The 12652-nt window shown below is 44.5% G+C and overlaps 1 protein-coding gene across 7 annotated transcripts in view; it reads right to left on the bottom strand.

The window, feature by feature from the left end:
- The window catches only part of TPD52L1 (TPD52 like 1), a 68516-nt gene extending 60188 nt beyond the window's left edge, over positions 1-8328 (bottom strand). For 2 of the 7 annotated variants that reach the window (XM_053284686.1, XM_053284702.1), the window contains exon 1: positions 7698-7731. In XM_053284686.1, coding sequence (XP_053140661.1) covers positions 7698-7722 — 25 coding nt within the window. In that variant the 5' untranslated portion in view covers positions 7723-7731. Of the gene's footprint in view, positions 1-7697; positions 7817-7950 lie in introns of those variants that run through there. The other 5 variants (XM_053284712.1, XM_053284722.1, XM_053284695.1 and 2 more) reach the window with 5 other exon arrangements.
- Between the last annotated feature and the right edge of the window lie 4324 nt (positions 8329-12652).

The following is a 12652-nucleotide window of genomic DNA, read 5'->3' as shown; positions in this document are numbered from 1 at the left end:
TGGTTCCCCCTCAACACCCTCCACCACCATCACGGGTGCCAGAGTATCGCCCACCCGGCGCTGGTCACCATTTTTCATTTCCCACCAATTCAGCGCTGTCCCTCTGTCTTGTGGCATAAATCTTTGATCAAAAGGCGCTCACTGAGGTGCACAGTTTGGGAGCGCTTCTTTTCCTTTTTAGGCAACTCTGATTCCACCTTCAGGTGCTTAGATTTCTTTCCCGCCTTTGTAGGATCCTGAGCGACCTCCTCCGAAATGGCAGCAAAAATGGGGGGAACGGAGCTAGCCGGGGGTGATGCCGACTGCGTCCGAGAGGGAGCAATTACAACCTCCTTGGCAATAATGCTAACTGCAAATAATGCTAATGCACCCCTGCTAACTTGGCAAAGAGGCACCTTTTAATGTGGTGATTCTCTTTATTTAGCAGGGGGAGAGTAACTGGCCCTGCCCACCCCCAGCACAGTACCTCCAGTGACTGTTGCTGGGGTCTATCTTATGTTTCTTTATAGATTGTGAGCCCTTTGGGGACAGGGATCCTATTTATTTATTTATTTATTTATTTATTTATTTATTATTCCTCTTGCGTAAACCACCCTGAGCCATTTTTGGAAGGGAGGTATAGAAATCAATCAATCAATCAATAATCCTAGGAGCTGTGATAGAGCCCTCAGACAAGGAGCCTCTGAGCAACTCCTCTGCGTGAAACCACTCCATGGCGAAGAAGCAAGGAAAATACTGGCTGAGAACAATTAATAGCCGAACAGAAAAGAACTAAAAGGGGTGGGGTGGGGTGTTAAATTAAAAAACCTAAGGAAGCTCCCATCCCAGGGAGGAGATAAAAGGGGGAGAAAGGTAGGAAAGAAAAGCTAGCCCGAATTGTGGCAAAAAGGTTTAAAGGCTGAAGAGCTCTTTCTATGTCCTTCCAGCTCCAAGCAGAAAGGACCGGTACTGGGATAGGGCACCCTCTGGCAGCAGGAAGCTAGTCAGGCAAAAATCCAGTCCTGTCTCTGCAATTGCATCAAAGTTGCCAATGACCGTATTTTACATGGCGCCTTTGCAGTTTACAAAGACAGCTTATCATTTGTTTTCAAATGTCTTGCTACTCCTCCTTGCTTCTGTCTAGACTGGGGGCTACTGTTGTTCACGCTTGCAAATTCAGTTTTGAACAAAATTTCCCTATTAGCCCCAAAGCATAGATACACACATTTAGCACGCATGTGTGTGAACAATTGTGGAAATAGTTACCATGTTGTCTTTTCCCTCCAAATACTTTTATTAAGACTTGCATATTTTTATTAAACCTCTATATAAACTGATACAGGCAGATATTAAATTTTATCTATTTATATAAAGTAGTATATCCACTGTCATATAAAGTTAATTTTTATATCAAGTTATAAATCCACACATTTATATCAACAACCTCTGCTCAGCCCTGTCTTACACTTCACATATTGCCGTGGGACAGATGCAGTATACACCATTAATACACATTACTAGGATTTGTGACTGGTAGTGGTTCCTTGCTATGAACACACGTGCTAAAATAGATACATGGCATGCAACTGTTTGAATAAGATATTGGTGTGTACAGGAGATATTGTATATCTCCTGTACACACATTGTTATACTCACCTGTGTGCATTCTTACAATTTAAGCTTATGCATGTTTACTTAGAAGAATTCCGACAGAATGCAATAATCCCAAGGTCCCAAGTGTACCTAGGATTGCACCCCTATTTTGCAATTACTTCTTAAGATCAATTATTAGTGACTATATCCATTTTTAAAACAGTTTCAAAGGTTCTTGGATTATGGTTATCAAAGGGCTTAATGAACCATGGGTGCTAGCTCACCATTGTGCCTAGAAATTTAACCATGGAGCCTAGAGAAACCAAGTGATTACCCACCCCGCCATCCTGGGTCCAGAGTCCACTACCGCCACCCTCCTCTCCATGGTGGTGCTGCTTTTCCTTCCTCCTTTTCCCTCTCTCTGCAGGAGTGGAGCTACCAGTGTTTGCCCATGTTCCTTGAACATGAGCTGCAGGGCCTGTGTGGGGCCACCAAGGGCCCCCCAGGAGTTACTTTCCACTCTTCCTTCCTTCCTTCCCCCACTCACAGCAGTGGCTCCTGCTGTGGCCAATGTCAGGGCTCCTACCACTACTGTCACCTTTGCTCACTGCTCCCACTTGCCACAGTGGCTCCTGCCACATGATGCTTGCCATCCAGCTCAGGGGCTGCTGGGAAAGAGAGAAGTCCCATTCCCAGCGGCCCCAAGCCAGATGGGGGGTGGCAATGTGGGCAGCAACATTGGTGGCCCGCAGCCAATGAGGTCCAGAGAAGGTGTACATGCTGCCAGGGGAGCAAAGGCTGCTTTTGGGGGTGAGCACAGGCTCCCTTTGCCTTAGCTATTATTTATTTATTTATTCGATTTCTATACCGCCCTTCCAAAAATGCCTCCGGGCAGTTTGCACAGAGAAATAACAAAAAAAATAAGATGGATCCCTGTCCCCAAAGGGCTCACAATCTAAAAAGAAACATAAGATAGACACCAGCAACTGTCGCTGGAGGTACTGTGCTGGGAGTGGATAGGGCCAGTTACTCTCCCCCTGCTAAATAAAAGAGAATCACCATGTTAAAAGGTGCCTCTTTGCCCAGTAAGCAGGGGTCACTAGCTATGTCACTGCCTCTCTGAATCCTCCTCTTCCAGTTTCACAATGCAGGAAAACAGGCTCCTTTCCCTTTTTGCAAGCTGCAGTATTGCAAGAAGCAGCCAGATGGTTGTTGTTCAAAATAGGCAAGGAAGGCTAAGAGGAGCTGCCTCCTGGTGGGGAAGGAACATGCAGCTCAGACTTCCTCCTCTCCACTCAGCAGCAGGAGCAAGCTTGGCTGTCTGTATGGCCAACTTCCTCACTCCTTCTTGGCCAGGAAGTGCCTACTCTCCTGCTGCTCCAAAGCTCTGTCTTCTTTGTCTCCTACCTGACACTGTCACCTACACTACTGCACAGAACTGGAAGAGATGCAGGTTGCCAGGGACCTCCTGCTCTGTCATAACAACTTGCTGGCTGTGCCAGCTCCCCACATTCTGTACATTTCCAATCCGTTTCCTGGGCCAAAGCCTGCTGCCACCACAGCAGGCTTTCCTTTTTTAGCCTAAGGAAAGTAAGCTCATGAAATCACCCGGCATCTCGTGTGTGTGTGTGTGTGTGTGTGTGTGTGTGTGTGTGTCTGTGTCTGTGTGTGTCTGTCTGTCAACTTCATCAATATGAACTAGACCAATATGAACAAAATTGGGTACAGTTGTAGGGACACCTCAATGGCATCGTTTGTGATGATTCAAGGTGTTGGACATGTAAACATTTGAGGTGCAAGTGGGCTAACTTGTGGACTGTCTGTTTTGAACCAAAAGTAGTCCAGTTTTAGGGATAGTCAAAGAAAAGTATGCAGATCAGTTCTTACCAAAACTTCTTGTTCCTTCCTGCCTACCCCTCCCCAGGTACACCCTGCCACTGGCACCACTGCTTTTGTTCCAGCTTCACACACCCTGTGACTCAGTCACCACCTTGCTGGCTCATTGACTTCACCCGTCCATTGGTGCTATTATATCCCCTGGACTCTCTCCCTGCTGCCCCCCCCAGCCCCCCAGGAAAGTGCCTGGTGAGATGGCAGAAGTGATGGATGTGCCAGCAAGTGAGTGGACTGATTGCTACTGCTTGAGCAGCAGTGATGCCAGAGGATCACGGAGTGTGTGAGGTGGAAACAGTAACAGTGCTGGTAGTGGCAGTGAATGTCATAGGGCACCCCAGGAGGGGGTGGGAGGGAAGGGGGGGAGTAACTTCTTACTTAAAGTAATATTTTTACCTTCACTTAAAAAACAATATTTTGTGGGCTGAGGAGAGGTGTGAATATTTCCCCCGTGGACAGAGCTACCCTTCTTTACCAAATTTTCCGTGTTGTTTTTTAAAAAAGCTTTTTAAGATACTTAAGTAATACATTTTCAAAAGATATGTATTTACAAGACTTACATGGTTAAAAAGGTATGAGGAAATCTCATATCTTCCCATGGAGAGAAGTAAGGAGTGGGGTCTCCCAAGGATCTGTACTGGGACCAGTGCTCTTTAGCTTGTTCATAAATGATCTAGAAGTTGGGGTAAGCAGCAAAGTGGCCAAATTTGCAGATGACACCAAAGGTTAATAAAATCCAAACAAGATTGTGAGGAGCTCCCAAAAGATCTCTCCAAACTGAGTGAGTGGGCGATAAAAATGGCAAATGCAGTTCAGTGTAAGCAAGTGTAAAGTGATGCATATTGGGGCGAGGTCCCCCCACCCTGCAACTTCACATATGCACTGATGGTGTCTGAACTGTCAGTAACCGACCAGGAGAGGGACCTTGGGGTTGTGGTGGACAGCTCGTTGAAAGTGTCAATGTGTGGCAGCTGTGAAAAATGCAAATTCCATGCTAGGGATCATTAGAAAGGGGATTGAAAATAGAAATGCTAATAATATAATGCCCTTATACAAATTTATGATGTGGCCGCCAGTCACATTTGGAGTACTGCATGGAGTTCTGGTCACCATATCTTAAGGAGGACATTGTAGAACTGGAAAAGGTGCACAAGAGGGCAACCAAGATTATCAGGGGCCTGGAACACCTTTCTTATGAGGCAAGGTTACAGCATCTTGGGCTTTTTAGTTTGGAAAAGAGGCGACTACGGGGAGACATGATAGTGATGTATAAAATTATGTATGGAGTAGAGAGAATGGACAGAGAGAAAAATTTCTCTCTCTCTCATATAGCACTAGAACCAGAGGTCATCCCATAAAGCTAAAGGCCGGGAGTTTTAGGACCAGCAAAAGCAAGTACCTTTTTACAGAGCACCTAATCAGTCTATGGAATTCTTTGCCATGGGATGCGGTGATGGTCACTGGCTTGGATGGCTTTAAAATGGGCTTAGTCAAATTCACAGAGAACAGGTCTATCAATGGCTACTAGTCTGGTGGCTATAGGCCACCTCCAGCCTCAGAGGCACAATGCCTCTCAATACCAGTTGCAGGGGAGCAGCTGCAGGAGAGAGGGCATGCCCTCAACTCTTGCCTGTGGGCTTCTCAGAGGCATCTGGTGGGCCACTGTGTGAAACAGGATGCTGGAATGGATGGACCCTGGGCCTGATCCAGCAGGGCTGTTCTTATTTTGTTGCCCTCCCCCATCTTCCTTCCTATGAGTGTACTGGTATTATGAGTGTGTTGGTAGAATTTTTAAATAAACTCTTTATTTGTGCCAGGCAGCTCTGTTTTTGTTTTAAGAACCTTGCTTGTGAAGGACATAAGCCTATTACCCTATCCTGCCCCTCCCCCTCAATGTCCATCACCAGTGTTGATCAAAATGAAAAAAATGGATTTTTAAAATTTAAATTGTTTTTTTTAGTTAAATTGGATTTTTTAACTTAAATTGAATTTTTAACTTTAAAAAAATTATAAAAATAAACCTAGGTCGAAGATATTATCCAGAATATTAATCATAACTTCTAGTTATCTTCTATGAACAGGTTAACAGCAGTATATGGGAATGAGAGATAACAGACTTGATCAATCCTATTCTACAGGTGGTATACGCGCAACACACACACTCACAGTCAAGCCCTTGTCTCCCCCCCACCCCACTCTAAAAGTGCAATGACAAAGGTGGTCAATAAATAGAGGATTATGTGGGTGGGGAGGGGGATGGAGTAGACCTGAGGAGGAGGAGTTATAAATTATTATAAATGGAAGGGATTGGGGGTGGGGATAGAAAGCGACAACAAAAGTGAACAAAACATATTCATGGAATCCTGAAGAAACTTTTTTGGAGCGTATCCTCCATTGTAAAAAGAAAACACCTATCATGGCAGCAGACTGTAAAAGAGACCCCATTGGGAAATAATTTAATGACGTTTCTGTGGGTAAGACAGGCATTTGTTTAAAATGCAAACAGGGCAACAAAGAAATGTAAGACCTGGTTGTCCGAATGAAACAGCATTATGAGAAGTGTCTACCTATTACAGTGTGTACCTACCTTCTAAAAATGAAACCTATATCTCTGATCAGTATTAAGGTTATATTAGACAACAAGGATGTACCTTTAATAGAAAATGATGATTTTCTAGTAAGTGATTTAATCATTAAAATCGAGCCTTTCTGTGAAGCGATTTAAATCAATTTGATTTAATTCAAATCAACCCCATCCGTCACTAGGTCTGGTAATTTTGTCAAGTGCCAATCATCTCGCTCCTTAGATCAAAACAATTTTTTGTCAAGGCCTGAGCTATCGATTTACGTTTTTAAGCAACAGGAGGATTCAATGAACTGATTTTTGTCATAACATGGTTGAGAGTTTTATGCACATTATGTTGCTCAAAAATATTCCAGTATCTCTGAATCTGGGTTTCTATACTATCATTTTAAGAGGTTGATGTAAAGTGTTCCTATCAGGTAAAATAATGGCATGCAACAGCATTTCTTTTTATTTTAAAATGCAATATGAGAAGTGTCCCTCAATGACTTGCTAGGCCTAGAAATTCAGCAGTATGCATGCAACTGACAGTCACAAGAAGAGGATTATAGTTTCCACTGTGAGGCCAGAGGTCATTAAGAAGCAAACACGGCACAGAAAAGCTCTAATTTAAGTAGATATTCTACCATTAATGACAACCATTTTAATGCTTGCCCATCTCCAGCTGAGCCTGGAGACAAAATCTGTAATAAAATCTGGTTTGTACACAGATACAGCAAAAAGACACAGACAAAACTATTGGTCAGTAAAGGGTAGAGAGTATTCAGAATAAGGGTAGAGAGCACATATACCTTTGTTCTGAACCATATATTCAGAATTCTCTTATAAGCGCATATATTCTTATTCTGAATCATAGTTCTTGCTTCACTGATTTTTTAGGAGCTATAAGGACAATTTGTTTACTCTACCTTGCCAAGCCTGTTACACAGAAAGCCAGGCAAATCCCTAGAGAGATAATATTGCAGTAACCCTCATGGAAAGACGGTTTTTACACCAAGCAAATGAGTGAAACAAAATCCCAGAAGGTATTTAGAAAGTATTTTCATCCTAAAAAGTCAACAATAGTTAAGCAGTATATTTATTGCTCTCCCTACTTTCCACACAAACAACAAAAGAACTTTGGTTCTGCATCTGAAAGTGACAGGTATGTCACTACACATTCTAGGGAGACAACAGTTAATACAATGCCCATGAAGGATGTTGTATTGCTTTCCCAATTGTTTCTTAGAGGAAATTTTTGCGTTTGGAGAGTGCAATGTGGGACAATGTCACAATTCCATACACAATGCAAACAGATGAAGGATTGGGAAGAGGTGGGATGGACTCTGAATAGGAAAGTACTGTGCTAGCAGTTTAAGAGAAAATTTCTGGGGCTTCTTCTAACAAAATCTCCAGTATTGAAACTCGGCCATTGGTGAAGGGACACATTCAGAAGCAGCCATGGTGGTTGTCAGATGTGCTCATCGGTGAGCAAAACCGCGGGTTTCTGGCAATCACTGCTGAGGAGTACGCAAAAGACGCCACCCACAGATTATAACCCTGCACCTCAAAGCACTCAACAGCAACCTTTTGAAAACATGTCTATCTCTTCAGTAACTCCAGTGTGGATACACAGGGGGAAATGCGGTATAGGTTTCAGAGAAATAACCTTTTATCATCACCACCATCATCATGGGGGTTAGACTTCAAAAGTTCCTGAACTACTTGCTATAAACTGGGGAGAGAAGATGAGCTTCTGGGTGCTAGCGTGGATGTCATTCCTCCAAGAATGCCTGAATTGTGGCTGAGACTGACACATAGAGAAGTAGACCTGCTTCTTCCACCGGTATAAAGCGCAAAGTTTCTAAAGGGACAAGAGGGCGCGATCCCTCCGTCCCTCCCCGGGCTGGCTGAGAACTAACCTTGCGCCTGCGCTTCCATTTTTTTCTCCAGGGTCCGCGGGGCTCCGCTGGTTTACCGACACCTCCTACAATACGCTGCGCCCGGGGAGTGCGGCTGTGGCTCCTCGGCTAGCCCTGGCGACTAGAGAGCTCAGCTGCCCGCTTCTTCCACGCCGCGACTGTTGCGTCTGCTAATCGCCAGTCGCTACCGGCTCGCGCTCGCTCTCCTGCCTGCCCTTGCCCGCCTCCTTCTCTCTCGCACCGAGGGAGACGCTTCGAAATTCCGCCACCTGCCGGCCCACGTCCTGAAGCTCCGCACTTCCCCACTTTCTCTGGAGCACATTTTTCTTTCCCCCACCTTTGCTACATTGCTCCTGGAGAGAGTCTATCTGTGTGGCCGCTAAGAGGCGACACCGACTTGAGGGCACTTAATCCATCAAGAGGAGGCACGCGGCGCTGCAACCTGTGGGCAGAAGCACGGATTAATGTCAGTGCTGAGAGAGCATGTGTACTACCCATAACAAATGTCATGCATAAAGTGCCCTTAGAAGGCTGGCTCTGACTTTTTGCTTGTTAATATTTTATTATGTTGAAATATTCTTAATTAGTCTAAGGGTCTTACATATCTTATATACTGTTTATATCAGGCAGTATAAAAATATTTATTTATTTTTATTTAACATACTTTTATATCGCCCAAAACTTGCATCTCTGGGTGGTTTTACAAACTTCATATTACATCTTAAACTTCTTTCTCACAGAAACAAGGCACCCTTCATATTTATTTTAAGTGATTTCCTTGAAATCTGCCGATGGTTTTGAATTTAAACTATTGCAGAATCTATTAATCTATATAATTAATTCTCGTAGATGTGCTGGTGGGGATGCGTGGCGGAACTCTTGTGAGAGTGGTGGCACCCTCTCGAGAGTTCCTGACTTTGGGCGGGCAGTGGAGCCCGGGCACAGAGCAGGCATTAGGAGACAGCCAGGCAAAGCCCCGCCGGCATGAGGAGGCAGCTGGCCAGCGGGTGAAGCCGCACTGGCCTGAAGAGGCAGCTGGCCGGTGGGTGAAGCAGCACTGGTGTGAAGAGGCGGACAACAGGACGAGGTGGTGGCAGGTAGGCTGAAGGCAGCTGGCAGCCGGGAGGGGGCGGGATGAACAAACTGTGGCTGAAGGTTTGGGGAGAACAAGCTGGGGCTGAAGGTGGAGGAGTGAAACAAGCTGTATCTGAAGGTGGGGGGGAGAACAAGCTGGGCCTGAAGGTGGGGGGGAGAACAAGCTGGGCCTGAAGGTGGAGGAGTGAAACAAGCTGTATCTAAAGGTGGGGGGAGAACAAGCTGTATCTGAAGGTGGGGGGAGAACAAGCTGGGCCTGAAGGGGGAGAGAGTCAGGGGCAGTTATGGCTGCCAGGATGAACGGGCAAGCAGCAGGTGGGTGGGCTGGATGGCCACAGCTGCCAGGTGAGCAGATGGAGGGACACAAACGGACAAACAGTGAGGTGGGAGAGACAGGCAAGCGAAGTTTCCAGAGGGGAGGCCAAAGGCTGAGTGCACTACTGCACAGATGCTCTGTGCGGGGTCAGCTAGTATAAATTATTAATTGCTTTCATGGGCAAGTCCTTTGCAATTTGTACTTTCCTTTGCTAGTTGTATTTCTCCTTGGGCTAAGCAGTTTGTTGTTTATGCAAGGATGTGGTGATGCAATGAAAAAGAAAAGGACAGATGTGGTGCGGTGTTCAACACTCTGTGTACAAATGGGAGCATCCCCAAGAGGTCTGGGAGAGATGAGGAAGGGTTAACACAGGAGTCTCTCACCTTTCCCACTGGCCAATGGTATTTCTCCCAGTGACTCACATCTGTGCCCAGTGGCTGATAAGAAAAGTGGGCAGAAAGAAGCTGCTGTGTGATAAACTCACCAGAACCAAGAAAGCTCATTGAATGGTGGGAATTCAGGGCAAGTAGGAGGGGGTGTTGCCTCTGCCAAGGCACTCAGCATGGTGGCAGCTCTTCTTCCTCTTATCTGTCCCACCAGCAAATGGGAGGGCTGAGGGTGGGAAGAACCACTGCCTGAAGCACATTGCCGACTAGTAAGTTTGTGGGGGACAGCACAGAGGCTTAATGAGTTATTAGGGGATGGGGTTCGATACTATGGGGTGTCTAGTCCAACAACCAGGATATGGCAGCAGCATTGACAAACTATGACCTGGCCTGTGCTAATACTGCAACTACATTCTGTTTACAGTGGTGCATTTTTTTTAAAAATTGTATAAAATTTAACAGTTTAGGCTCACTGTCAGCCTTTAAGAGAGCCCTAAAAACTTACTTGTTTGGCCCGGCCTTCCAAGGTTTGTAAAGTGTTTTTAATGCATTTTAATTGGTTTTAAATGGTTTTAATTGTTTTTGAATTGTTTTTAGCAATATAAAAACTGTGAAACTGTGTTTTGAATTGAGTGTTTTTATGTCTTTTAAAAGTTGTTGTACACTGCCCAGAGCTTTTGGATGGGGCGGTTTATAGATGAAATAAATAAACAGTAATACTCCGGGTAAAGTTATAGAGAACAAGCTGATAACTAGACAGAGAAAAGAAATGCTATAAGACAGACAATTGAATTAATCCCCATTGATATATAATCATTCAAATCAAGTTTATAATTACAAAAATAATTTTATGTCCACCTTTTTAGAAAGTTAATTTAATCACTCTGTTGCCATGCCCACCTGTTCCCATTGCACCTCCCTGTACCTCCAGATTGAATCTTGGCTATCTGTAATGATTGTATTACTGATCCTATTGACAAGGAAGCCTCCACCTGAGTGCATTCCTCTGGCTCAGGGAAAGGGAATAAGTTATTCTGGCTAGGTTCTTCTTAGTGCCTTAGGTCATTAGTGCAATCAAAGGATTAGGAAGTATTACTGACGGCCACTGCCCTGAGTATGCACAGAAAGTGCAAGAATAGACAAAGCTTTGGAACAGAGATTGGAATGCAGTTTTGCTCTCACTCAGACAAGCCAACACTCAGACAAGCCAAGGAACCAAGGTCAGAGTCCCTCCTACAGATAAGACTTTTAGATTCAATCAAGTGTGTCATGCTGAAAATCAGTACCCTCCTTCCCTGTGTAGTTGTCTCCGTTGGGAGATCATCTATTCAGTCTTTTGTTTTAAAAGGAATGTCTAAGAGAACACTGACAGAAAATTAACTAAGGTTGGTATACATATACTATGAAGCCTCCCCAGGAAATTAAAGGAAATCATTAATAAAGCAATTTCTCAACAGAGCAATCTCCCTGTCCAAGCATAAAACCTATTTCCAACTACTGATTAAATTGGACTTGAAGACCAGAGCATCAAGATTAGATTAGTCTCACCAGTCGAACTCCACACCCATAGCGAGATCCACCTTCAGGCTATTCAGCTTATCTGAGTTTCTCCTAGAAACAATAGCCAACTACTAGAAGGCATCAACACTGAGATTAGAATTCTAGAAGATGCTCAGACCTCTCAAGCTTGACCCCAGAAACTCAGTCTTCAGGATATAAAACCCTCTCTTAGAATTAGTACTTTGTAAAGTTCATGGAGTCAGGATTCACCCAGCTTCACAAAATTCTGTTTCCAATGTTTGAGCTTGGGAACACTAACTCTCACTAAAATGACCATCCACCCCACTGAAAGCCCAGAGAGTGTGTGTACGTGTTCTGTGGATGAGTCCTAGATTCCCAAGCCTGAGAATCTTTGAGCTGAAATCATCCTTTGAAATATCTATTTTTGGGACCCTCAGTTCCTTGAAAGCCAGAGTTTCCCCACTGAAGTACAGCTGCCAGACAGGTAGGTAGCTATAGACCTCCCCCACTCTCTCTCCATTCCCACTTTTTAGCCTACTTTCCAGTAGGCTTATGAGATCATCCAGCATTCCTTGTGTGTGTCGCCCACCATCAACTTCACAATGCCTGGACTAATATGAACCAAACCAGGTACAGTGAGTGCAGACACATAAGGACGACTCAATGGTGTGGTTTGTAATCATGTCATGCACCCCAATCCAGGATGGTGGATGCGTGAATGTTTGAGGCACATGTGGGCTAACTTGTGGACTAGCTAAACAATCTGAACCAAATTTGGTACAGTTGTAGTGAGCAACACACAGGGACACCTCAATGGCGTAGTTTGTGACAATGTCATCCCCCCAGTTCAAGTTGGAGGACACATGAACATTAGAGGCCCAAGCGGACTAACTTGTGAACTGCCTGACTGATTTGGACCAAATTTAGTCCAGTTGTAGAGATTGTGAGAGGAAGGTGGACAGATTACTTTTTACTAGAACAACTTGTTTTTCTCTATTTTTAGTCTACTTTCCAGTAGGCTTATGAGATCACCAGGCATTCTGTGCATGTGCCCCCCTCCCCTCCCCCAACTTTGCAGTGCCTAGGCCAATATGAAACAAATCATGTACAGTTGCAGGGACACCTGCCAGGATATCTGCTGAGGTGCTAACCACTGCTCTTCCCTTGTAAATATATGTTCTTTAATAAAACTCAACTTTGCTTGTAAGCATCATATCTTTATTCTATTTTGCCATTCTGAGTTCTCTGACTTGGGTGTCTCCTAACCACAATCAGCATCTCTGGTACCTCATTATATAATTAAACTATATGCAGGTTTGCACTAAGTTGAGTTAGATTCCCCAATTAATCCAAACCACAGTCACAAAGGGTAGTAACTACCACA

The sequence above is a fragment of the Hemicordylus capensis genome, chromosome 1, assembly GCF_027244095.1.
Source record: "Hemicordylus capensis ecotype Gifberg chromosome 1, rHemCap1.1.pri, whole genome shotgun sequence".
Classification (NCBI taxonomy): domain Eukaryota; kingdom Metazoa; phylum Chordata; class Lepidosauria; order Squamata; family Cordylidae; genus Hemicordylus; species Hemicordylus capensis.
This window is presented reverse-complemented; position numbering and strand designations above follow the sequence as displayed.